The sequence below is a fragment of the Pleuronectes platessa genome, chromosome 2 (genome assembly GCF_947347685.1).
Source record: "Pleuronectes platessa chromosome 2, fPlePla1.1, whole genome shotgun sequence".
NCBI classification, from domain to species: domain Eukaryota; kingdom Metazoa; phylum Chordata; class Actinopteri; order Pleuronectiformes; family Pleuronectidae; genus Pleuronectes; species Pleuronectes platessa.
In genome coordinates, this window is record NC_070627.1 from 9,239,016 (window position 1) to 9,265,991 (window position 26,976).

Here is a 26,976-nt window from a genome sequence, read left to right on the forward strand (position 1 = left end):
TGGAGGAGCGACGCTGATGATCAATCAGGGAACTGAGCAGCAGTGGCCTCTCCACCCACACACATTACAAGGTTAATCTCTTTATTGATCAATTCTGCAGGAATGAACCAATACTTCACTTCAGAGTTTTCTCCAGTTTCCTCTGAGCGTGTGTGTGTTTGCTTCTCTCTTTGGATGCAGGGATGTGGCAGCAGGATCTGATGCATCTGCAGTTTTGATGAATGATGCTCGTGCAGATACCATCTCCCCACCACACCCATTATAATCCCCCATATTGAGAAAATAAATCATATTCAGCACAATATTAGATTCACATTTATTCACATAGAAAAGGAACGTTTTTCAAAAGTTGTTTTTCTTGCTACAGCAAAGTGTTTTCACATATTAAAAAACAATGACAGGTGTAAAGGGCATAAATATACATTCTGATGTCTGAAGACTAAAATCTTCGACCACAGTAAAAGCACAGACACATTTTGATGATTAGTGTCCACAGCACTGTCCATCGTTTAGTGTTGAGTGATCTTTAACAGTTCCAGAGATCTACAGCAAAACTTCTCCTTCTCTCTCACACAAACACAAACACTCACATATTTACAAACACAGACAGAGTCAACAGGAAACCGGTGTTGTGTGTGTGAACTTTTGCCCCCCTTATTTTGGTGTGTACGTGTGTGTGTCATGTGTGTTTGGACAACATGCGTCCATGTGCTGCGCTGCTCGGGGGTGTGTGGCCTCACACTCCGCTCGCCCTCTGGGAAGCTGCTTCAGAGGTGACCTAGTTCTCCTGATTGTCAGCAGAAGGCAGTTTCATCAGCTCGCTTTGTGCCGAGGCACTGAACTGTGCCCGGGACCCTGGGATGGGCCAATTGGACTTGTGTAATGAAGCTCGTCACACACACACATGTATGCACATAAACACACACACACACACACAACACATACGCACACGCTCCTGCTGCTGTCGCCGAGCCCAGGCCATCAGAATTTATAACAGCCATTTATTAACCTCCTCCTTTCTCAGAGAAATGTGATTCCTCTGCCGTCTTTCCGATGCAGGCGCTGTGCTGCCATTATGGTCCATTATTAGGGCGGTGACAGAGATGGAGCGGAGGGGTGTTGATGGATGTCGGTGCCGGGGCCGGCTGTCATTACTCTGTCTATCGAGTGCAGTGTGCGAGACGCTTCCACAAAATGGCCGCGCGGCGACAACATGGCTCCGGTTTGCGGGGAGCGAACGATTGGCGTGTGACGTCGGGTACAAAATGTTAAACACATTCATTTGCTGCTTTGTGTGTCTGTGTGTGTATGTGGAATAACTTAATGGCTTCAGGAAGCTACGCGATCACATCAAACTGTCCGGTTGCACAGATTCCAGCAGGACCGAGAAATATTTACACAAAGAAATTCATCTCCCTGGTCTGTTCAGGAGAAACAGATATAAAGAGGTCCGTAAAAAAAAATATGTACAACAACACTGCAAATTCCCACACTGGGTATGGGCGACTTAACACAACACTGAGTGCAGCGTTAATCCTAACATCGGTCTAGTCTACAGAATACTCATCAGATACGGAAGCAACAACGGTTTTACATTCATATAAATAACAATAACAACAATCCCAGTCCCCCCCAGGAGTCACTTCAGCACTTTGGGCTCCGTTCATGAGTTTAACTGAAGACCAGCTTCACGGCGAGTCCTTAACAACTCCCTTTTCTTTTTCTTTTTTTTTTTTAAAGACGTGCAATCGCTGTCCTTGAGGTTGTGACACCACATCCCCCTGGTATCAAAAGAGGGATAAAAGAAAGATTGTCTCTTTGAGCTCAGATCTGTGCAGGTCAAGGGTCCTTGGAAGTCCGTGGATTTTTATAAGGCCCAGGAGATTTCAGGGGTTTCACAGATAAAGGGGGGGGGGGGGGGGGGGGTCAGTTCACCGGGGTCTGAATCGCTCCCGCTTTGAATGGAGGGAGAGAGAGAGAGAGAGAGAGTAATACAGATCAAGCGGTATGTTAGTCGACTGATCAGCCTGTAACTGTGTGTTTACAAAGACCTGACGTCCCAGCATCATTTCCAGTTTGGCTTCTGTTCCTCGAGCTTTCCAATGAATCTTCTCCGGTGGCCATTTTATTATTACTTTTAATGTCTCTTAAATAGAAAAAAAAAAGGGTTTTCTGTCCATATTCTGAGCTAAATGAGCATCTGTTCATCGGCAGTGTGTTTTCAGTCAGTTAGGCTGATTTCTGTCACATATAAACAGGTCAACTGATTTTTGTAATCAACACAGGGCAGTGGTTCTCAAACTGAGGGGGTGTGGATGGCCAGGGGGAAATAATAACGTTACACCAAAATGCATTAATATGATTTTTGTCCATAATTAAGGGGAATAAAGTGTGAGGATGATTTCTTTTTGACCTTTACCTCACTACAGCTCTTTTAGTATTTGCATCCTCTATAATTGTTAATGATGGACTCTAAAAAATAGTTTGGTCCGGGGTTTCAACGTTTGTGGCTTCTGAATGGAGGGGCCTGGTTTGGTGGATTTTAGAGAACGTCATGTGTTTGTGTGAGCGAGTTTCTAATCAACTCTGTATAATAAGAACATGTGTGGGGGGGAAATGCTTAGATAACAGCTGATACCATTAAAGACTTGTGTGTTGTCGTATATCTAAAGTGAAAATGACACAAAGGCCTTTTCTCTAGACGTCTGAATAAAGATCTCAGCTCTCTCTCTCTCTCTCTCTCTCTGGGTGTGTGTTCTGATCTTGTGTTGTCAGCCTCTGCTTTAAAATCAACACAGACGTCACACTTTAAATAATGTGGTTTTCTCTCCTATAAAACAACAAAAAGTGCAGCAATTGGATTTATCGTAGAAAATGGACAGAAAACAAAGGAAACATGTTTCCTTTTTTGTTTAAAGGCTCCCGAATGAAAACCATGCAGTGTGACTGGCCTGAGAGAAGGGGAGGGACTCGGCTCCCCGTAGCCAGAGGTGCTCTGCAGCCCCATCTGCTCTCTAATGGTTGAACACGATGGTTCGGGAGGAAAGATGGTGAACCAAACTGCCCGGCCGCTCTCCCCTCGCTTTTCTGTGCAGCAGGTTCTCTGTCGGAAGTAATGAGTCACGTCAGCAGCTCTTTCCCTCTCGGCACCGCGGCCCCGGAGAGAAATGATGGAGAGGAGGCAGAGGAAGATGGAGGGGAAGATAGTGCGCAGAGTGTGTGTGTGTCCATCTGATCATAGACTGCTTTTAGGCTCTGCTCCCGGCAGAGTCTCCCTTTTTCAGTTTTCTCTCCCTCAATCTGTCTGTCTCTCTCTCTCTGCTGTGTTGCTCAGAGGTTGAACAGGAGGCGGCGTGGAGTTGATCTTTTCTCACGCTTTGCTATTGTCATCTTCAGAGACCTGTTCCCAGAATCCTTCAGTCTGTCCACGGCCTCTGTGTCACAGCCCTCGGCCGGCGCTGGGTCTCAGCTTGATGACCCACTCCCCTCCTGGGTTATGGTTGTACAGATCCTGAAGGTGTGTGTCGGTGTCCAGACAGTGCTCACCTGCAGAGACACACCGGGAAAAAGGCTTAACTTGAAGCTCGAGTTATCGGAATCGTTCACTGCTGAGCTGGATAAAACGTTTTAGTTTTTTTCAGTTAGAGCTGCAACAAACTGTTATGGGTTTTCTGTTTCTTTAAAAAAAATGTAACTGTGCTGTTACATGTTAAAATGTAGGAATTTTTGTCTTCTGCTGTGTGGTTTTAGACAAACAGTCCAAAACACAAGTATTCAAGTTTAAAATGACATAAAACTGCTCAAAAAGCTGTAAATTTTCATAATTGAGATGCTTTCACTGGAATTTGTTTTGACATATTTGCTCAGAAAATGAATTAAATGATTTACCAATGCACAACTAAATTATTTAACCTTTTTTTTGTTGTGATTAGGTGCAATACAAATACAATTGAATTCAATTTTGAATTAAAGTTTCGGCTGTAGTATAAATTTCAAAACTTGTGTTTACATCAATATAATTTGCATAAGTCAGTGATCAAGGTCCAGGTTTAAAATATTTCCATCACAAAGTGGAGCTGACTGAACGTGTGTTACTGTGTCATCTCTCCTGTGAGAGCACAGACATGTGTAATAAGCTTTCGTCTGCTCCGATAACTGCACATGCACTCTGCTCACGTCTCTTTGCCGATTGCACAGTTCATTACATAAGACCTCGCAGCTCCCGTCAGCTCAATGAGCAGAAAGACACGTAAATGTCAGCGCTGCTCTGATCACGGAAAAACCGGCGCAGCCACATTCACTCACCGATGTTCCCGCCCACTTCGTACACGGCGCAGTCCGGATACGCCACCGAGCCGTTTCTGTTGAGAGACATAACACACACGGATCAGGATCTGTCATCAGGTGACAAAACTGTTCATTGAAGTTTCTAGATGACATCTGACTTCTGCTGGAGAGTTCAAACAGATGCATGTATGGTGAAAGCTTGGGTAGCCACATTCTGCTTCCTTTACTTTGTACATGAAAACTTGTAGAAGCATAATGCAATGAATTCAATTCCTGAATAAATGCAAATAGTGCACACAGCATTGAAATGAATAGAAAGCTGAGGTCAGCATCTTTAAACACTGCTTAGTATTGTACCTTCGCATTTTGCCTTTTCCATTTTCGGGGCTGCGGACGAACTGACGGTGAAACTGGCGCTGAAACTGGGCGAGCAGGTCGGAGGTGCGTGAGTTGATGTTGAGCTGAAACTCCATGGTGCCGCTCACCAGATCCCCGACCTGGATCTTCACCGTACGGCTCTGCTTCAGAAAGAAAGAGAGGAAGAGAACATTCAGCACCATAATACACATATGAAGGAACAGCAGTAAAACTTTGACGTACACACAAAGAGTTCTGCTTAAACTGTGGCACCTTCAGCAGAAGATACTGGTTTAACAGATTTGAATCATCTGTGGGTTCTCAAGCATTTGGCAAGTTTTAAACACTCGTGTGAGAATATCACAGCCCAGCATCTGCTTTTCACAGATCAACATGTGATTGCAAATAATCTATATGGCGACTGTCAAGAGGAGTAGATGAGAAATGTCACAATTTCTAAGAGAAGAGATAATTCAGTGTGCAGAGTTTGCTCGGACGTGCTCACTTTGATGAAAAAGTTCAATCTCAATCATCAGTAATGCACGAGCAGCTAAACAGGATGTAATGGATGCACAAATACTCTTGGATAAAGCTGCAGAGAGGATTTTGAACAGGATGTTTGTGGTGGGTGAGCAAGTGGCGTAGAAGCTGGAGCCTCGTTCAGTAAGAGAATTTGTGAGGGAGCCTCATTGCTGCTTACTTGCCGTTAACTGATATGGCAGCAGCATCATCACTACCATCTGACAGCAGATGCCTCACCAAAGACAGGCAGTTTCAGCCATCGCACCAGAGAGGTTCGGGTGATATGTTATAAAAGTCCAAAGGGTCCAAGATAGAAGGAGAGGATTCAGTGCAGTAAGATGAGAGTACTAGCAGGAGCAGTGTTGTTGAACCAGCTCACCTCTGAGGTGTTTTTGTCCGGTTTCTCCCGGCTGTCTGTGTGGATCTTCCTCAGCAGGTTCTTGATGCGACGGTCGTAGAACTGGTAACGCCGGTTACTGTTCTCGTTCACCTTACGCACCTGGCTCATGAGGAAGTTGGGGATCTGAGGGAAACATGGAGCAGCGTTTTAGTTATGCTTATATTTTCTTGGCAAGACAAATCTATAGAATCTGAGCACAGCCAAAAACTCTTGTAACTTTTCATGAGGTCCATTTACTTGAACTAGAATGAACCTTCCAGTTATATTTAAGCTTCAGCTGCTATTTCATTCTCGACTTGGAGTATGAAATGTCAAAGCACATGATGAAAGGCACATGTCTGCTTTCTATCACCCACCGTCCAGAGCAGGTCCTGGTAGCGGATGAGCAGCCTCATGACATCAGCTGCTTTCTCCGCATGTCCCTTCTCTGCCCCCTCCGTCAGTCGGCTGGGGAGGGCCTTATGGAGGAAGAGGTTGGGAGCCATGATGGTCGCCACGGCCCAAAGGTTCATCCTGTTCCTCTTCTCCCTGGAAACCACCTTACTGAGGAACTCAAGGAGAGCCTGGAGGAGACATTAACAGAGACACAGATACATAAAGCTGGAGACTGAGAAGAGTTTTGATCCAGCGCCACCTGTACAGACTTTAAAGAGTCAGCTGAATGTGTAAATGTCTTTGAAAAGAGAAACTGAAGCTCTAACTGGAGTACAGTGAGCAGTCAGGATGACCGAAACACCTCGGCTGAGAAGTGTGTGGATGCACAGAAGGTTTCAGCTGCCTCCACTGGAGTCAGAGTAATTACATCAGGTGGGTGTCATGCCTCTGGATGCTATAAGTGGAGCTGACTGCACTCTTGTGTCAGTGAGTCATCGTGCTTAATGTAAGTCATTATATAACGCAGCAGAGTGTTTAAAGTGTGCATTAGAAGCAGCTTAATGTGACATCGTGAAACAGTGTCAGGCATATTTTATGAACTTTAAGAGCTTGTCGACTTTGGTGAATCTAAAAAATGTGGTTATCAAATTTAACAATTTTTAGGATCATTTATAAATTCTGTAAGATTCTTGTCATGTTTTCACGAGTCAAGATTAAATTTGTCACTCTTTTGTGTGTGTGTGTGTATGTGTGTGTGTGTGTACCTTCAGTGTGTTCCTGTTGGGCTCAGGCAGCAGCAGGATGAGCAAGTTCAACATGTGGAGTTTCTGCTTCAGCTCTGTGATGTCTAAAGAAGGAGGAGGAGGAGCAAAGGTAAGACAAGTTGAACACACACACACACACACACACACACACACACACACACACACACACACACACACACACACACACACACACACACACACACACACACACACACACACACACACACACACACACACACACACACACACACACACACACACTCTTCATTTCCTCTGTGTTTGACTGAGAATAATGGGATGTCTGAAGATGAATGGCTTCGTGACAGCTGGTCATTACATCTGTTAGTTTACGTCTCTGTGGTTTCATGTCATATATCATGAGTCTCCTCACAAACCGCACATCAGTGAGTCATCAATCAGTTTATATTAATATCAACCCATTGTTTCATTAAGGTGAAACGAAGATGAGATCCCTCACTCTCCTCTGTGTGTGTGTGATGCTTCTTCAAAGGCTCCGAAACTTGTTCATCCTGAGGTTGATTTGTCAGATGAAGCGTCACACAAAGTTTTCATCGTGTAAACACACTCAGGTAATTATCATGCCACCTCTATGGAGCTGTCTGGAGAACAGGGCAGCACATAGTTTTAAAGCAGAAGTGAAGAGGAATTCTGTGAATGCCTGCATCATACAGTAAATATGCAACTTGCCAGATATGCAAACACATAAATCACAAAGTCAGTCACTTCAGCAACACACCCATCTGCATACTGACACGCGGCATGATTTATCACAGAGAATTATGTAACTATCTGAGAGCAGGACGTTTTGTAAGTGTGATTTAACACTGTCCGGAAACTGGAATCTAATCTGAACAGACATTTGTCCCGTCTCTGTGGACAACAATGTGAAATTAATATAACGTGTGTATAATTGTGTTGTAACACTGCTGAAGCATATTGTTCAGTGTTTGCACAGTATGAATCTAAAAAGGTGTGGTCCTCTGACCTCTGACGCCGCTGAAGGTGTTGAGGTACTCGGCGGTGAGCAGAGGGGCCGGCAGCTCCCGGATGAACTTCTTCAGGAGCGCGGCGGCGTCGTTCGGACTCACCTCGTCCCAGCTCACCTGACCCGAGTAGAAGTTGGCCTCCAAGTTCTGCTGCAGCAGCTGCAGAGAGAACAACAACCAGACGTTTGCATCAGAGCAGAGCGACGGCAAATAAACTGTACGTGTAAACTTCTGCCTCTAAGTTATTCGATTTTAGATACATCTTATCAAGTTATTTTTCTGGAGAAGCTATTTAAAAACTTGATTTTATATTAAAATAATGTTGAATAAATCTAAATGACATGAAACCTTAAAAGTTCATCAATTAATAAACATTGTGTAAGCACAGTAAGGAGCAATCACACATAACTGATGAACCTCAGATTTGTAAAATGTTTTGCTGTTTATCAACTGTTTGTCATATTCTGATCATAAAGAAGATTTTAAAACCTTCACTCGGGAGCAACAATCACTTTTTGAATGTCAACGAAAAAATTATGTGACATTTATTAATTTTAATTATCTATATCCAGTAATATGAATATTTTTGTCTGCACAAAATTTTGGCAAAACATTTCTCATAGCAGTCACTTCCATGATCTATACTTCTGTTTTCAGTGCACGTTGATGCCCTCTACTGGCAGATAGATTTCATGTCTACACAATCAGTGCATGCGGTGAATTAAACACAGAATCATGAAGGGCATCCTGGCTGCAACTTTAAACATATTGATTTTGGTTTCATTGGACCTTGTTTTCTTCTAAATGCCAAAGGTAGTTAAACTCAGTGTGTTAATTTTTCTCTATTTTAGCCCTTCTGACATTTTACAGTATCGATATTTGATCTGATCTTTAGGTCAGGGAACATTAATTAATTTTCTTTGCTTTAAACATAACACAGAAATAAAGGGGGGACTTGAAGAGTCAATCTGCTACAGTGTTGGATGTTGTGGGACAGGAATCACTGTGGATCCAGATTTTGTACCTTGATTCTGGACTGAGACCCTGGAACCCGCAGGATCCCCTCCGAGTCGACTCCTTTCTTCTCTAGAAACGACAACATCTGCAGAGAGAGAGAGAGAGAGAGAGAGAGAGAGAGAGAGAGACAGAGAGAGAGAGAGGGAAAGAGGGAAAGAGAGAGGGAAAGAGACATTAGTGGAGAGCAGGCGTTGGCAGATAAGAATCTCTTGCTCACCTCTGCTGGTCATTCTCTGTAACTGCTGCTACATACAGGGTGTGGTCGAAGCATTGCACATTTAGAGGACACAGATCATATTTTCTGCTCCTTCTTAAGATGTGGTTTATGAACTAAACTTTATCGTGCGCCTCATCAGGGGTGAAAAGCCGATGTCATAATTTTGCCCTCAAATACCAAATTATAAACCCTTGACCTTATCAGTGTTATGCATCTTATCTTGAGCACAGCATCGTCTACATGACCAGACAGCTCGTTCTACACTTTGACATTGAGTATCAACACATATTAATAATAATATTAAAATCACAAGCTGCATCATGTAATTTCATCACAACGACGTGACCGCTGGCTCCAGAGAGGTTTGTGGAGGTCGTGTAACACAACATGGCAATTTGGGTTCTCACCGCCTGCAGGAAGAGAGGCGTCGAGGTGTTGGGCTTCACTCTCTGATCGCTGTCCAGCAGCGTGGCCAACTGCACCCCGAAGAGAGAGCTCTCTGTAAAACATTAAAGTGTCCTTCAGCCGCTCAGTCCTTGTACAGCGTTGTGCATGTGTGCCTACATCCATACTGCAGAGCAATCACTGCTGTTATTGTGTGTGGGTCAGTGCACCTACATGCACTTACTGCAGTGTGTCAAAATGTGGCTGCTAACTAAAAACTGCACGGATTACTTATGAATCATTCATGTTTTAATAAAAAATATATAGGCATAGTATTTTTTTTTAAATTTGTGTTCGAGTGCTCTGTAAAAATATTAAGAGACTAAAACATATTCAGATTTTAAACATGCTGAAATGACAAACTGCACAGAAACAGTTTAGGTAGAACAACTTTTAAATGTCAGTTTATATTATTGTTTTTCTTTGGCTCAAACATAAAAAAACACTGCACATCCCAAACAGATGTAATCTACAGGACTATTTCAGTGTGTGTTTTCCTCCCTTGTGTGTGCATGGCCCCCGAGAGCCACCGTACCTGGGATTTTCCTCTTGCCCGACTTGTGCCTTTTGACCTCGAGCTCCAGGAGGTCGCACAGCGCCGTCATGTCGATGAGCGCCAGCTGACGCACCTTCTTCATGTCGGTGTGGGAGAGATCCTGGATCCGAGTCACTCCGAGGCGGCACTTGGGGCAGATCACCCGCTGAGGAGGTAACAGTGAGGAGGGGAGGAGAGAAGGGAGGAGAGGGGTATTGGAGTTGGGGGGGTGGAAAGAGGAGATAAAAACATGAAGAAATGTTAAACCAATGTTTAAAGCAGAGGAGAGTAAATCCAGAGCAGAGGTGATCAGGGGAGGAACAAAAATAAGAAAATGGAGACTTTTATAAATCATGGGCAAACAGCAAGTTTATGTTTTTCAATTGTTCCTGTAAATGCAGCAACTGGATAAATCCACTTACAATTAACCTCATTTAAAAAAACACTGCAAAATAAATCTACTGGATACAACAACTCTGCTTTTGTTATGAGCTAATTCCTTTATTCCAAATAATCCTGTTATGTAACCCACAGTAGAGCTGAGTAGCAGTAACGTTCACATGTGTGAGTGTGTATTTCTAATATTATTATTATCATTTTCAGGCTAACACAAAAATTCTAACTCAGACTGACCCAAATATACAAAATAGACTGAAATGTTAAATAACTTCTGTGAAATATTAAGTAAAAATGTTGAACTACTAAGATTGATTTTTGGAGTTGCAATTATGTTCATTTGTCACTTAAAACAACCAAATCATAACCACAAATTAAGCAAAAATTAAATCAATGCTTCAAATATGACTTTGGAGTGGATTCAAAGTTTGTTTCCTGCATTTGTATTAAATACTTTGAGCAAAACAATACAAGAACGTAGAAAACCGTTTTAAATGATTTTTGACCGGGTTAAAAAAGGTTAAGAGAATTAAAAAGAGATTGGATGACACTTGAGTTGAGACTAATAACTTAAAACAAAAAGAAAGAAGCTTTGGTCACAGTGTGTACAACAGTAGTGACCACTGAACTGGTTTTAGTTTTGCATTTCAAAGGTTTTATAACTCAGTTCTAACCTTGTAAACTTTGTTATGACTTGTACTGACACTGGCTGAAAAGGAAATGACTAAAGATCAAATTCCACCCTGATGCACAAACCAAACTGTGAGTAGGTTTTGCTGTTCATCATGTGTGTCCTCTGCCTTTCCACAAATTATGTCATTCTTATCAGAACCTCTTTTCTATAAACTTTCAATCCGGCTTCAGTTTCCCTTTTATGCCCACATTTTAAAATGACAGTCACTCGGGACCATGAGTAGGAGAAGGTTCAGTGTTTGGGCTCTTACAGGCAGGGTCCCGTCCTCCCTCCTGCGTTGGCTGTTGTTGTGCGGCAGTTTGGCCTGTTTGAGGAAGATGACGGCCTGTTCGCAGTAAGCCACGTCGGTGATGAAGAACTCCTCTTTAGGGACACCTCGCCGGTGCTCTGGTGTCAGAGCTGAGCAGAAAACAAACACACACACACACACACACACACGACAATTAATTAGTTATTCTTATTTTGGCAAGTCCACTGCTGAGGTGTAACAGAAAATTTGAAGGCACGTGACATATAACATAAATCTGATTTTGTGTAACTTCACTTCTTTAATATTCTTGATTAGCGATAGAATCTTTCTTGTTATTCCCCCAATCACTGTCTAGTTTGATTTCTGAGTTACTCTCATCACATTGTGTAGCTCTCACCTGAAAGTGGTGTCTTGGCAACAGAAGCCATGCTGTCCTGGGCCGGGTCTTCACCGTGCTGAGAGTCAGGCAGAAGAGTCTGGAGAGATAGAACATCGACACGTCACAAACACAAACACAACAAACTGAGTGAATTACATTTCCTCCGTCCCTTGGAGCAGGAGCGGTGTTTGACTCTGTCCTCTGAGCGGAGGAACACGGACATAAAGACGGTTTCTTTTGACGTAAGGTTGATAGCGATCAGGAGAACACCGTCTCTCAGGACGTCTCAGACAGACAGGGAGGACAAAGCTTGGCCTTTACATATGATCTGACTGTGTTGTCACAGGGCAGCCCCTCTGCACACAGCCAGACACGCACAATGCACCGGAACGATACGACATCTCGCACTGGGTCCTGACTGTCACATGGGAAACGGGTGCTTTACATTTTTCTGCATTTATTTTATGGAGGGGTGGAGCATGACCCAGGGAAGAACCCAGATCCGGATAAACAGGGAGATCCAGGATTAATGTTTCACTTTCTTTAAGTGACGAGATAGGGTGTTAGCCTTGGAGGAGGTATGCACTTACATAGCATCCCTCTAGTGCTTCAGGCCAGACAGGCTCTGTGTTTCAAAGCAACAGTAATAGCTCAGTCAAACAACTCACGTTTGAACATTTATTGCAGCATTACAACAAGTTTAGTGTCTGCCGTCTAGGCTCCAACTTAATCACCCCCCCATTAGAAAACACAGGAATGATGGGAGTGATGAGCAAATACTTGTAACCCCCCCGTTGGAGCCTACAGGTGGATGCTGGGGTGCTGGAGGGGCTGAAGCAACTGGTGGCAATACTGTAGCAGCAGTGCGAGCAAGAGGGGTTGATGGGAAATGTCTCTCTGGTTAAATAGACCACCTGATGAGGTGGGTGTGTATTATAGATGGTTGTGGAGAGTGAGGTATGTCACATGATGTATGTCACATGATTGGCTCGGCGCAGCTCGAGTTGCCAGCCAGAACTAACTCGCCGGAGTCGCCACATTAAATGTATATGTCACAGTAAAGTTGTGATACGTGAACTGTATGTACGGATGTTACCCAGCATTATGAACAACATATATATTATACAATTCAATTACTCAATCATTTCCTTATAATTTTTAATCTATTTGTAGATCATTTGAAAACTAGTGGTCCATTCTTTTTCCTCCACCAGAACCTCAGAGGTCGGTTAAAGGTCAGCCTTCCTTACACAGGCCGAGACTCAGAGATTCAGTAAAGCATTAAGTATCTCACAGTCCTGACCTGAGAGTTGAAGATGTCGCGAACGTCGCGGGGCGTTGATTTGTTCCTCTTGCGGAGGGAGAGCGTGTAGGAGTCCAGTCGGCGCTGGACGGCCTCGGCCTGCGTGCGGGTCAGAGTGGACAGCAACATCACATTGTCCACATCTCCGCTGTCCTCGCCGATGAGGTCGGACAAACCAGCGTCAGCCAACCACTGCTCCTCCTGCTCACCTTCTGAGACACACACACACACAGGCAACACAAATGAGATACACACAGGACACACATGAATACACACTGGAAGTACTTTTCAGTTTGTGTAAACTCTGACTAGCTGTCTAGATCGTGTTGCCACAGCAATTCCTTTAGTTTGTCAGAATCAGATGCCCCAACCATATCTCATATACATCTTCCTTATTATGTCAGAAAATGTACCTCCGCATGGTGGTAAGTCAGTTGGTCGGTCAGTCGTTCGGGTAAGTGAAAACTACTTGTGGAGGGGTGGGGTCTGACCAAAGTTAAGAACCCACATTACATTTTGGTATATCAGGGGCTGATCCAGGATCATTAAAAAAAGGCTGAGTTATGAAGAGCTGGTGCACCTGGCTCTTGGAGACTAAATACAACATTTAGCACAGGGTTCAAATTTAAAGAGGAGCAAAACCAATATGTTTACCCGCTTAAAATAAGAAACCAGGCACAACAGACCAACACAGTAGAATCCGGACTTCAAAGCTTTTACTCATTAGTGAAAAAAAAACACAAAAAAAACAAAGCACCTTTGTTTAACATAAAAATCAAACGCACCCATCAGAGGTGGAATCAACACAATCAGATAGCTTCAATGGACACAATCAAATGGTGTTCCCTTCAGGTCGGCACACGTGAGTGGCTGTTTGGTTTGTGGGAACAAAACATCCCTGCCCATGAGTGCTTGATAGCGTTGTCATGGTGATGAGGGCTTCTTTGCTGCATGAGAGAAACCCGATATGTTGCCATGGCAAATGCATCGCCTCACGGAGGATGTCGGGAGCAGCTGTGTTAAATTAAAGGCGTGTAATTCTCCTGCATACACCCACGAGGACGGCTTGTATGTAATCTGCATCCATCAGTTTGTGCTCAGCGCCGTATTTACCTTCTGACTGTCGGGAGTCTCTCCTGCTGCAGTCCAGGTCCGTGTAGCCACTCCCCTGTCGGATGGTCTCCACCTCGCTCCAGAAGGAGTCCAGGCAGAGTTTGTCGGGGTGCTGCTCCTGGTCCTGGGCGGGTAGCGTGCTGTGTGGGTGCTCAGCGGCTGCCTGGTCCTGCGGGCTGGCCCAGGGCTCCACACTCATCTCGGTGGGGCTGGGGTCTCTGGTGCAGACAGACACACACGTAAAGAAATCGCACGCATGCATGCAAACGGAACGAGCAGAGACACAAAGACACATACAAACACAGGAGGAGCGGTGGAGAGGGTGTGTCGGCCGGGGGTGGGGGGGGGGGAGAGCCCAGAGGGATGGAGAGACAAAAGGAGAGGGATGGAGGAAGGGCCGCCGTGAGGAGAGAGAGATGGCGAGAGGCAGAGGGGGGTCTCTATTGTTCTTGGGAAATGTGGCCGGGAGAAAAGGTTCCCTGTACATCCACTAGATGTCAGTGTAGTGTTGTGAAATCTGTGGTCACACCCCTCTTTCAGCGGAAACACACACATGGGCTCCACCCACTGACAATAGCAGACAAAACATCTAGTGAAAAAATTCAAATAAATATAAAAAACACGATTCATCTTCATCTGCTGTGTTCCCTTTCTGAAAACAAGCAGGGAAAACACACTCTGCTTTTCCTGCACTCACTCAACAGCAGAGGATGCTGTTCTCTGACAACAATGGACCACACACACACACACACACACACACACACACACACACACACACACACACACACACACACACACACACACACACACACACACACACACACACACACACACACACACACACACACACACACACACACACACACACACACACACACACACACACACACACACAGCATTAGCACTAAAAATGTGACCCGCTGCTCTCAGACACAGGAAGTGGTCAGCTGACTCACTGGGTCGGCGTGTGGTTCAGTCACATTCCTGCAGTCAGCACATCTCACTGGTGTGTATCTGAGGAATGCCCGAGTGAAGGCACAGATTGGAACAGAGACAATGATTGCAATTGTTGCCTTATGTATCACAGCTAAAAATAGTGATCGTGCTTTCGGCGTTGAAGCAATGTTATCAAAGATGATCCTCGCATCAGCTACTGCCGGGCGGCTGAACCCAGGTCAGTGCTGTGGTGTGTTAAGCCAGTTTCAAGGCGTCTCACGTTGGGGTGGGGGCTTTGATGTGAGAGTTTCAATAGCTGTTGTTTAATTCAGAGAAAATACAATATACCAGTTTGGTGACTATACTCATGTCTCATTGAATGTGATATTCCTCCAAACACAGTGCACTAAAGCAAAAGGCCCCTGTCACATAAAATATGATTCATGGACTTCTTTACTGCACTGATGCCTTTCAAATGTAATTGAGAGAAATGGGTCAGGCTATGTTTTTAACTGTTCTCAGAACCAGTGTGGTTACATTCTGACATACAGCACGTATAGAATGTAATGTGAGCGCCATTCAAACCAATCATATATTTCACTGGAAAAAATCTCAAACATTTCAGCAGATGACTTTCCCCCCAAAGAGGCGTTCACCCCGCTACATGTCGCAACCGTGAGGAAGAGGAGGAGATATGCACAGATTCTGTGTATTAGTCCGGAATCAGCAGTGATAGTGAAGAAAGTGAGGGGGTCAGATGTCAGCCAGACGAGACGGACCGATCCATTATCCTTTCTGAGCGAGTATTTAGTCAATAAATTGACAGAGAAACACTCCAGAGTGAAATGTGAGCTCTTCCCATCTGACGAGCTAAGTGCAACCAGCAGATAACATCCCTAAAGATATTATATTTACTATGACTTATCTAAATCAGAGAAAATCTGCAAATAATTGAAAGAGAAGCTGAAAGAAGCAAATGGGACATGTTTGTTTGCTAAGGAAAATCTGCACGAACCTAAAAATGGCTATTATATGATAATCTAGTGATCTGAAGTTATGTGGGATCAAAACTTGCTGAGAGAAGAGTGATGAGCAGATTTGAATTTTAATCTATAGCATCAAATCAGCAGATGATCTGAGTTTCCGTGTTGGGATAGATACTGTGCGACTGAAGCATTCCAGAAGTGTTATGTTCATGCATCATGGGGCTCGCTGCTGTATCCGTCACACACAGCTGTCCAGAGCCACAACACGTGCCCACAATCTGCACAACATATGCATAAATACACTTTAAGCCTGAGAAGATCAGAGGTCTGCAGACAGCCGCAATAACCAGATATTTATAAATGTCACCATCTTCAAAAAGTCATAACACAGACTCTGAGGCATAAACTCCACAAACCATAAAGACCCAGTCTTCAGTGACATGTCAGGAGGTTGCAGTTCCCAGTCAGAGCTTTTATCTTTACTGTTAAACCCTTCACTCCAAGCGACACTGTCAATCTTTCACCAAAACCTTCATCGATTGGTTCCTGCCGCTCCGACTCAAACGCTCCTGTTCCATCACACATACCTGGCTTTTTTCTTGGAGGACGACGGCTTCACGCGCTTGCTCCCCAGCGGGCTCTGGGCAGGACGAAGCCTGAAACGGCTGAGCCTGGTGTGTGGAAACGGCATGCTGGACCTGAGTCTGGTCACCACTACCTCCTCTCTGCCTCCCATATCCACCGTGCTAAAGGAAATCCAGAAATTACGGTCCGGCGAACCTAGAGCTTCATCCAGTCTTTTCTCGACACCAAGTGAGTGTGATGCAAAAATGTGTCCCCGGCTCCAGTCTCTGTGTGCGGTGGCAGGGAGGGATGTTGAGTCTGCTGGGGCTCAGGGCTGAGTGCTGTGTTTCTGAGCTGGAGCTGGAATGCAGGAGGGAGTGACGTCTCCCTGAGCATCAACACATAATTCACACCTGTCCCCTCCCTCGTTCCTCTGTGGTGACACGCCCTGCACGCCTAATGGCCGACAACTTCCTCTCTAGTTCAAACAGGAATCTATTATCTTTACACTTAAAAACACTGACACAGAGACATTCCTTCTTCCAAAGTGGTTCGAGACTAACGGACGATGAAGCCTCCGGCCTCAGAGCTGACTCGCTTCTATGTCCACTCACGGGTACATCTGTCACTTCACTGACCAACTCAAAGCTTCTCTACCTGCGCTAATTAATCAAGGATTCTTTGTTGAAGAGATGAGACACGTAATCTACTCTGTGGTCCAGGAGTAACTTAATCAAGCAGATCAAACAGATCAAACAGGAGGAGGATTTTCTCCCGCTTCGGATTCAAACCATGCAGCCAAGCTCACATTGCAACAGGTTTACTTCATATCAACTATCACATACTTGTGGCATGACAGCTGATGATGCGGCCTGCTGAAGCATATCACGCCTTATATGCAGATGCCGGCTACCTATTGCACAATTCCTAAACTCATAATCAACTTCTTGGTTCAAATTGAGCGTGACTAAACAGTTGCTGTGCACAGACATCAGGTAACTGATACCGGTGCATGAGACTGAAGGAGAGAGTGTGAGTGAGTGAAAGTTTGTGAAGTGTAACAGGTCTGTCGACATAGCTTATGAGCATCGCTGTGACCCCCACCCCCCACCCCCACTCCCCCATCAAGGCCCCTTGTCGATCACTGGCTCCTCGTCTCTTTTGAATTTTCTCTGGACTTCCTCATGACATCAGCTGAGGATTGTAAACAGCCAGGACCAGAAGCATCAACGTGAGGCGAGGAGAAAAGCAAGAAACACATTCCAGGCGTTTGGAGGAAAAATGACTTTCTACTTAAACACACATGTTTTTCTTTTTCTAAACTGTCTCCTGATGCACACGTTATTTTGTACATCAACTAAACTTTACTGTTATTTGTTTACTTAAAGGTTCAGAGAACTATTTTAGGAATGCATTTCAAGGAAAATGTATCTTAAACCTGCCGTGCAGCTTAGGAACATAGTTACCTCTGTCATACGACTCTGCTTTCTATCAGATTATACACAGAGTTTCCAACCTCTTGAGCTAAACTCATATTACTGAAATCGCAACTTAAAAAAGTACTTTGTGCTTTTAAAAACTCACAGAAACTTTGATATGAAGGTTTCCTTGTTTTGGCTCAAGGACCAGGAAGAAAATCTGAATTGTGATTATTTTTAAACCTGCTAATAAAACCCTGAAACCATGCCATGCACAATAAAAAAAACAAGGATTAGTCAAATGTCATGGTGCTATGCATTGTTTCTTTTTGAATGGACTTTCCATTAACACTGAGAATCAACAGGAAAACGTCCCCTGTGAGAGGAGAATGGACAAAAATATCAAACTGTTCTCTTGAGCATGGTGGGAAATAATTTAACGTAACCCCGGCCACAACAACGTGGGTCAAGGAATACAGTAATCCACTTGAAAAAGCGGCTTGTGTTAAAAGCAACACAGTGTTTAATCCTCGTGGCTGAATTCCACTGCAAGCCTCTTAGCTCACAGAGAATGCAACAAATACAGCCTTGTTAAAGTGTTTCTACTCAAGATCTGATACAGAGCGTATTAAGACCTGCAGTCTGGAAATCCTAAATACAGGGAATGACAAAAGAAGTGGTCTCAAAAAAGACAGATGCACCACACGGCAAAACAGGAATATAAAGGAAATTCAACAATTGCTCCCTAAAATAGTTCCTCCAACTACTAAAGACATCAGTCCTACTAGGAATCATAGACAAACAGTGTTTAATAATCCTTCCCAGCACCTAAACCCAGTTTAGTCTAATAGTTTTAGCCTAATCCATACATGGGCCTCATGCTCCTGAGTCCATATCAGCAGCAAAGGCCTGATCCTACCTGGCCTTGGTGCGCCCGATGGCTCTGCCCGACAGCAGCAGCAGCGCCGCCGCCGCCGAGCCGCTTCTCCCCCACGGCATCCTGCGGTTTTCCCCCAAGCCGCCGCGAGCCGTAGGAAACAGCAGCTGCCTGCCCCTGGCAAGCTGTATTTCCCTGTAACCTCTTCAGTGCACAAACACATTTAGGACAAGGACAATCTCAGTGCGTCGGCGGGAGGGGGACGTCACTCCATCGCATCCTGGGGCAGGAAAGGAGGTCTGCAGCTGGGAGCTGAATGCACGAGGACAGCTGCAGGCCTGACTGAGGGCCCGGCTGGCTGAGCGGCTTGACTCAGTGTTTGGATAATGTTACACTCATTTCCACCACAGGGACAAAGAAATATGGAAAACATCCTTTGCACTGGTGGCATCATGTTCACCCATTTATAAACTGGTTTGCTTAAAGCCAAGCACAAGAAACTGTCAGACTGATTTTTATCTTAACCCCCGTTCTTTAATTCCTATGGCTTTCACCAGTAGCTGGGGCCATGGTACAATATGTTGTTAACTATCGGGATTGAATATCAATCAATCAATATTCCTAAAGTGTTTCCAGGGGCACACAGGATGTGAGGTCCTCTGTGGTGTAGATCTGATAACATGAGATTTTAGACCTTGTTCACAGGAAAAACCTTTTAAAACCCAACGACATTGAGAAACTTTGGTTCACTTGCACACTGCCCACAGATGAAACACACAGTTTTAATGAAAGTGTCTCTGCTTGTGCGATTAGCCCGAGGTTTAGTCCTCCCATAGAGCCGTAGTGCAGATTTATAATCCAAAATGAATTCCTGAAGTAGGTGTGTTTAAGTCGACAAAAACTCAATACTACAGGGTCGTGGGTGAGTGCGGCCAGCTGCTTTGACTTATTTTGGGCGGCTGCGGCTCAAGATCGGCTTGTCAACTATAAGTTTTTCAATCCCTCTCTCCCCATGTGTCCTTGAGCAAGACACTGAACCCCAAATTGCCCTGACGGCTGTGCTTGTGGTGTGTGAATGGTATGTGAACAAAAAAAGTGAAGCATATAGTAGCGCTATGTGAATGGGTGAATGTGGCTGTAATGTAAATCGCTAGAAAAAATAAAGTCCAGTTATATACTCATCACTTATGGCACGATATTAAAGGACAAACAAGACCTAAAGGAGCCAATCTCAGTTTGGGGAAATACAGAAAGTAAGTCTATGTGTATACAGACTATAAAGTGGAATGTAAAAGTATGAGACAATGCACTTTTCAATTTTGTTCTATCAAGATCCATGAGTTATCCTCTGAGAAATCAACTTATTTTGATTTCCCTCCTCACTAAATCCAGTAAAACCACCTTAACTCCAGCCCTGTGACCTGAAGTCATACTCTGCTCTTGTCTCCTGCAGGAAACCAAAACATTTAATGCCCCATCCTTCCTTTAGCTGTTTGAAATGCCTCTCTTCTTTCCCCTGACTCACCTCTGTTGTTCTTGGCAAGTCGTGCCCTTTCTCTCCTTCACTGACATTCCTCCTTGGCTCACATACGTGCCAGGGGGCAAATCGTAGAAAACCTGATGGCCCGTCTCCGTGTGACCCCACAGATGTCATGTGACAGACAGCGCAGCCTATTGCCCCGCTCATCCACTTCTTGGCAACCAGGGTACGGAGCCAGGGCAGAGAGAAATATGAGGATGGGAGAGAAGAGCACAGGAGAGGAAAGAAAAACATGGAACAAGAAAAGAGGACAAATAATGACAGTGGCAGGTGTGGCAGGGGAGGAGGGAGGGAGGGGACGAGAAGAGTGGAGTGATATATTGACGAAAACCACAATGACACATTTCATTATATTTGAACTGACACAAAATGGGGCCCCTGCTGAGACTCATCCACACATCCAGATGGTTGCCAGCACATGGTGACAGACCCATGACGACACATCACTCATACCAACAACCACACAGGGTCAGTTAAAAAACCACATGCCAACACAGTGTGCATATCCACTGGTGCACAAACACAAAACCACAAATGAGCTGAACGTGTGATGCCATCAAATGCTAATATTAATTTGAGGAAACGACCACACCACTGTTGCACACAATCCAGTGAACACACAGTTGTAGGTGCAAATCTGCAGTAAATGAGTCATGCATGCGTAATATATAATATAAATCGTTCTTTTAGCTGTTCTCATTTAACTGTTCACTGCTCAGCAAACAACAGCAACACCGACTGTCAGCCGCCACATACGCACGGACGTGTTATCATTTCTTAAAGACACTATTGTTGAAGTAAAAGCTAAACAGGCCTGGTGAGTTTAGGAAGATAAATACCACCTATGATCATACTCGCTCATAAATTATGACACGTGACTTTGGATTCCTGGCTCTGTCTCGATCACCCTGAAGCCATACTGTACATCAGTGTCACGCAGTTTAGCTGCACACCTGCAATCTTACTGGAAATGATGAGTACCTCATCATTTTATAACCCTTGGAGAATGAAACGCTGGAAATAGGTCAGGTGGTTTGCATGAGCTCCACAGAGGAGCTTCCACGTTTGACTTGATCTTTAAATCACTAAAGCGTGATCTGTAACCACTTCTCTCCATAAGAGGAAATTCAACTCACTTCCATATTTCTTCCACTGACCAAATTCTCTCTGTTCTGTGTTCTCTGTTCAATCTGTTCTCACAGACGCTCCTGGCAGCAGCTGCATCAGTAACAAGGAGATCATGGTTCCACTTTGACTTCAGTTCATTTATTAGGGCAAGAGCACCGAAATCGGTGGGAGGCCCTATTGAAATTGTAATTGTATATTTGATCTAATTTCATTAGATCAAAGATATAACCCAGGGGTGGCTTTGGCTGAGGAGGTAGAGTGGTGGTCCTCCTCCAAACTGAAGGTCTTCAGTTCGATCCCCAGTCTGACCCATCTGCATGCCGAAGTGTCCCTGGGCAAGATGCTGAGCCCTGAATGGCCCCAATAGAATAACAAAGTGCTGCGAATAGATGCACTGTAAGAATGTGTGTGTGAATGGGTGAATGTAAACCTGTACTGTAAAGCACTTTGAGTGATCATCAAGACTAGAAAAGCGCTATACAAATACAAAACCATTTACCATTTACATATATCATATAACGTCCATCTCCTTGCCGGGGCACCTGTCTGGTTTTGGCTGGCATTTGGTTTGTGTTTCTGCACCATGCAAACTTGCACCCATATCCTTTCTCTCTTGTGCATCCACATGTAATCATTTGTTAATCGGCTTGGTTGTGTGCATCTCCTCCCTTCGTCGTGGCCGAACGCTGCGGTTTGTGTCAACGGAAACAAACGATGTGTCCTTGTGTAAAGTGGCAGCAGCTGGCTAGCTGAGCTGTGCAGGGCTTAAGCAATGAAAGCTGGAATACCTGTTCTTCCTTTGCCATATGGAGCAAAAGTGGATTACAAGACCAGAACGACTTCACACCACGACTCTTAAACGTGGACGCGCTCACCCTTTAGCCACGCTCTTAGGGGATTATAATAGTTGTAAAACATGGTGGCGTGTAGTTTCCTTATTTACCTGCCTTACCTTGACAGGTCATCGTTCATAGGAGACACAGGGAGTTATGAAGAATGCACACGCGTGGGCAGCTCCAGACAAGGTGTTGTTGTTTGATGCTGGTGATCAATACAATGCACACACACCAAACACATGTCACGGGAAAACATCCCTCACAACAACAAGATGGAAGCTTGTTCTGTGTTTTAGTGAGTAAAATGAATACGGATCATTTTTGACCCATGCTTTGCATTAGAAGGATCATCATAAGGAGACTTGTCCTGTGAGTCACCCGCTGGAGATGAATCATCGTTAAGTAAACACCTCGCATGGGGACACAAGCAGCAAACTATGCAACACGACCACAATCCGTTTGAACACGTAATACACAACCAGAGAGAAACAGAGTTGTCATATTTGCACAGGGTATTTAAATACTCATTCGACTTACTTAGTCATCTGACAGAAGAGAAGTTTTTATGACAACTTCAGGCTTCCGGTTCTTTATCATGATTTGAAGGGGAGGGTGAAGTGAGGGGTATTTAGCTGCAACATGCAACTTCACCACTAGATGTCACTGAATCCTGCACACCGAACCTTTAACACATCCAAAAAAAGCACTTTTACCAACTTTACTCACAAAAACAGAGCACAAGCTTCCACCTCATTGATGTGAGGGATGTTTTCATATGACACATGTTTGGTGTGTGTGTGTGTGTGTGTGTGTGTGTGCATTGTAATGATGACCAGCATCAAACGAAAGCACTTTGCGTGGAGCTGGCCACGCGTGTATATTCTTCACAACTCCCTGTGACCTTCAGGGTATCACCGCACTTCACACACTAGCGCTTTGTGAAAATGACGAATCTGCGACCGACAGACAAAATCGGGAATAAAGGAAACGAATCACCAGTTGCCCTGATCACCATTTAAACTGGAACACCGGCAAGGAAAACAAAACGCCCATAGCAACATGACGGGGACACCCTATAGCAACCAGAAACGCTTCCCCTCGATTGGAGTAAATACACAAAGTTTACAAATAGCTAATGTTAGCACGTATTGCTAATGCACAGAACACGTGGTGGAATAATTCACCAGTTTAAACTGACTGATGGAGAAAGAAGTTTGTTTTTACCTGAGAAAACAGCGTCGACGCCGCCGACTGGGCGCGAAGTGCTGGTTTCTCCATGAAGAAGAAGAACAGAGACGAGTCTCAGTGGGAAGGATGACACCAGCACACAGGTGTCAGGAGAGAAGAAGAAGAAGAAGAGGAGGAGGAGGAGGAGGAGGAGGCTGCTCTGCTCCCTCCACGTTACCCTTCTCACCTTGTGGCTGACGTCATCACGCAGGGGTCCACAACAACAGCGGCACGTGATGAGCATATGGATGGATGGATGGATGGATAGATGTACAGTGTCATGTTGACACTCATTATAAAATCACCAAACCTCACGAAAAAATTTTAAAACTGCGACAAAAGTTCAGTGAAGTCGATTCATTTCAAAGAGCTGAAGGTTTTAGAAGAGTTGAACTCTTTCCCCATTTATTTGAATGAGAGGAATTTGGAGGAAAAGGTTGAATATTTCAAAAAGTGTAACGAGACTGTTGTTTTCTGTTTTTTTCTGCTGCTTCCACAGGTCCACTGTATTGTTTATTTCTTTAGCCTAACATGCAGCATGACTCCAGGCCCGCTGCTTCAGTCCAGACTAAAATCATCTGAACACCCACTGGATAATGTATATATCTATATATCTATATATAGATATATCCATTTGAATGATTCCCTGACTTTCACTTTGGTGTCACTAACAGGTCTAAAGTTTAAACTATGTTTATAGTTTATGTGTGTGGAGGAAATTGTTTGGTTTTCACATTCTGCTTTGTATGGTTCTTTTGAACGTTTCTTCAAATGACTGATTGAAATTGAGTCATTATGTTAATATGATGTGCACCTTTGATCTATGTGTATCCATTACAACCATAATCCACCTATCCTGTTCACCAATGTCTTCTCACAGCTCTCATATCCATCTGAAAAATAAATCACCCTCACTGTAGACATAGTTATGCTGCAGGAGTTATTTATTTGTGGATATCGCCTTTCTGACCCTCTGTAAACCAGCCTGACTCAACTGTCTCTCCGCCCCTGTGTTCTGTCTTGTTGCAGCTCGTAGGTGGAGAGATCATTCCTCCCGGTGAGATAAATTTCTCTCTGGCATCCTGTTTTTGTTTTCATTGTCCTCTCAGTTCAAACTGTGTGTGTGTGTGTGTGTGTGTGTGTGTGTGTGTGTGTGTGTGTGTGTGTGTGTGGATGTGTGTGTGTGGGAGAGACGCACAGAAAGACAGAAAGAGGTAGAAAAAAAAAGAGGGACAGAGAGAGCACAGAGGACAAGTAAGACAGCCCACGCTCTTCCTGCCATTGTTTTATCTCAGGGACCCACATCAGGCTACGCCTCCTGGACATTAGCCCCCCCCCCCCCCCCCCCTTTTCACCCCCAGCCTTCTCCCGCCCTGCGGCTCCATGGAGAAGGAGAATATGCCTGCTGATGATTGCATCCCCTGCTGAAGGGCCCTCACAGAGAATCCAGAGCAGCTCAACCTGAAATCTGAACTCCGTGAGAAGTCACAAGTGAAAGGTGAAAGGTTTGGTGTGCTTGTCTCACATGAATACTTCACACAAGTCAGTTTCAAGAGGGAAATTGTGTCTTTTCTGACTGACTTGAATGTTTCTGGTGGTAAATAAGTCAAAATGATGGGAGTGATCGTTAAACTTTTTTAGAATATATCAAACTACAACATCAGAGCACTTTACAAAATACCTTTTTACAGACGAATGGGTGAAATTCTGCTTCAGAAAGGGTTTTAGTTGCAAGGAGATCCTCCAATTTAGCGCATAAACACAGAATGATCATCAGTATCAGGGTTTGGAAGAGGTGGCCTCATTTGTGAAACTGAAATAGCTGGTTATGGACACATGCAAGGATAGTGTTGGTTTCACAGAACACTCGAAGGTAATGCCCTTGATCAGTCTTCCAACAGGATTTGATGACCTAGAGGAAGAGACTTCCTTCTCGACATGTTGATGTTATTCACAAACTAGTATTTTAACTTTATTCTCAACTTTTCCTCCTTCAGATATTGTCTTTTTAAATAACTATTCGTATCATTGATTCACCTCTCCATTATTCTTTTCTCGTGAGTGTTAAAAAATTAGTTTTGGTTCATGTGCTTTGTCACACTTTTTGAACCTTGTACAGATTGTTAAGCCCTATTAGGTTAATTGTGATTTGTGAATATGGACTATACAAATAAATATGTGATTTCATTTGATTTGAACATTTCTGCCTCACTCTTGAAAAGCAAAATATAAAACAAACTTGAATCGTTTTTCTCATGCCTGAAACATAATACTATAAAATCTACTGTTTTAAAATAATAAGAACTAAATTGTTGATTTATACTATTCATCAGTACCGGCTTGTGTCACTGAGATGTTCACATGCACATATGTCATTTAATACATCAAGATGAATTTTGTGACGGCCGAGAGCAGCGTTTACTTTCCTATTGAGTTTCTGCGGTTGGTTTTTACGAAGAAGAGGTTTAACATGAGTGGACCGATCGCATAAACTCTCAAACAATGGACACTATTCATACAGGGCTAAAACAGCTTTCTATATTTAACCACATCTGCCTCATTCATAGCAATATCCTGCTTTGGGATTAACCCTGATTGGAGCTGGGCAACAAGAGTATCAGTGGTTGGATGTGAGCTCAGCAGCACGAGTTGTGATGACGTTTGACGAGGGAATTAAATTACGTGTGCAAGTGAAAATAGTGATTATACTAATAAGAGGGAGAAGAAAGTTACTAGTTGATTTGTGTTTTGTGATAAGAAGCTGAGGTCAAAGTATGTTTATCTGTTCTGAATTTTGTTTTGAATCCTTATGAAGAAGCAGGTGGAGTAGCGTGTGTGTGTGTGTGTGTGTGTGTGTGTGTGTGTATGTGTGTGTGTGTGTGTGTGTGTGCGTGATGCAGTGCTGCAGTGTCACCTTCCTCTCACTCAGCAGCCTATGATTGCTCTTGCTGTGTTGTTGCTGAGGCAGGTAGAGTCTGTGTGAGGGGGAATTAGTGCCACTCTGCTGTTCAGGTGTGAAGGTAACATCCCACCAGCGCCCTCTTGTGTCATAGTCTGTGCACTACAGAAGTGTCAACACGTGAACACTTTGTAAATCCAAACACTCTTTCATCACATTCAAACAGTGACGTTAGAGGATGACATGGTCTAACACGTATTTATGAAAATAAATATTTGTGGCTGTGTTCAAGAACCCAGCAGTGTGATTGTTTTAAATTGAAATATTGCTTAATTTGTAATAGCGCAATTTAACCACTAGAGAGCCCTACTTGCTTTCTATATGGACATCTGCAGAGGGGCTGTTAGATGTGGAAACAGAAAATGATATTGTCTTGTTTTTTGAATTTACTAATAGGAATGTTTCTTCATAGATTTTCTGTTCAAAATAAATAAAAGTTATTGTT

The 26,976-nt window shown here is 44.0% G+C and overlaps 1 protein-coding gene across 2 annotated transcripts; it reads right to left on the reverse strand.

Moving 5' to 3' along the window:
• Positions 1–304: 304 nt before the first annotated feature.
• LOC128460557 (rho GTPase-activating protein 40) lies at positions 305–17,589 on the reverse strand. Of its 2 annotated transcripts, none has more exons than XM_053445806.1 (15): positions 16,570–17,589; positions 14,061–14,278; positions 12,948–13,159; positions 11,663–11,741; positions 11,266–11,414; positions 9,926–10,091; positions 9,354–9,445; positions 8,737–8,814; positions 7,712–7,871; positions 6,706–6,788; positions 5,923–6,129; positions 5,546–5,689; positions 4,645–4,805; positions 4,306–4,361; positions 305–3,546 (listed from the first exon to the last, which is right to left on the reverse strand). In XM_053445806.1, the coding sequence occupies exons 1-15, from the start codon at positions 16,716–16,718 to the stop codon at positions 3,440–3,442; spliced, it is 2,061 nt and encodes a 686-aa protein (XP_053301781.1). In that variant the 5' UTR covers positions 16,719–17,589; the 3' UTR covers positions 305–3,439. The 2 variants fall into 2 exon arrangements, with proteins under 2 accessions (XP_053301781.1, XP_053301773.1); XM_053445798.1 differs by having other exon boundaries at positions 4,645–4,808.
• Between the last annotated feature and the right edge of the window lie 9,387 nt (positions 17,590–26,976).

Bases quoted from the DNA above. Each gene is read 5' to 3' on its own strand.
- LOC128460557 (XM_053445798.1), bottom strand. From the start codon at position 16,718: ATGGGAGGCAGAGAGGAGGTAGTGGTGACCAGACTCAGGTCCAGCATG. The intron at 13,160-14,060 runs GTAAATACGGCG...TGTGTGTCTCAG, and splicing joins AGACTCCCGACAGTCAGAAG to AAGGTGAGCAGGAGGAGCAG. The intron at 9,446-9,925 runs GTACGGTGGCTC...AATGTTTTACAG, and splicing joins GGGCAAGAGGAAAATCCCAG to AGAGCTCTCTCTTCGGGGTG.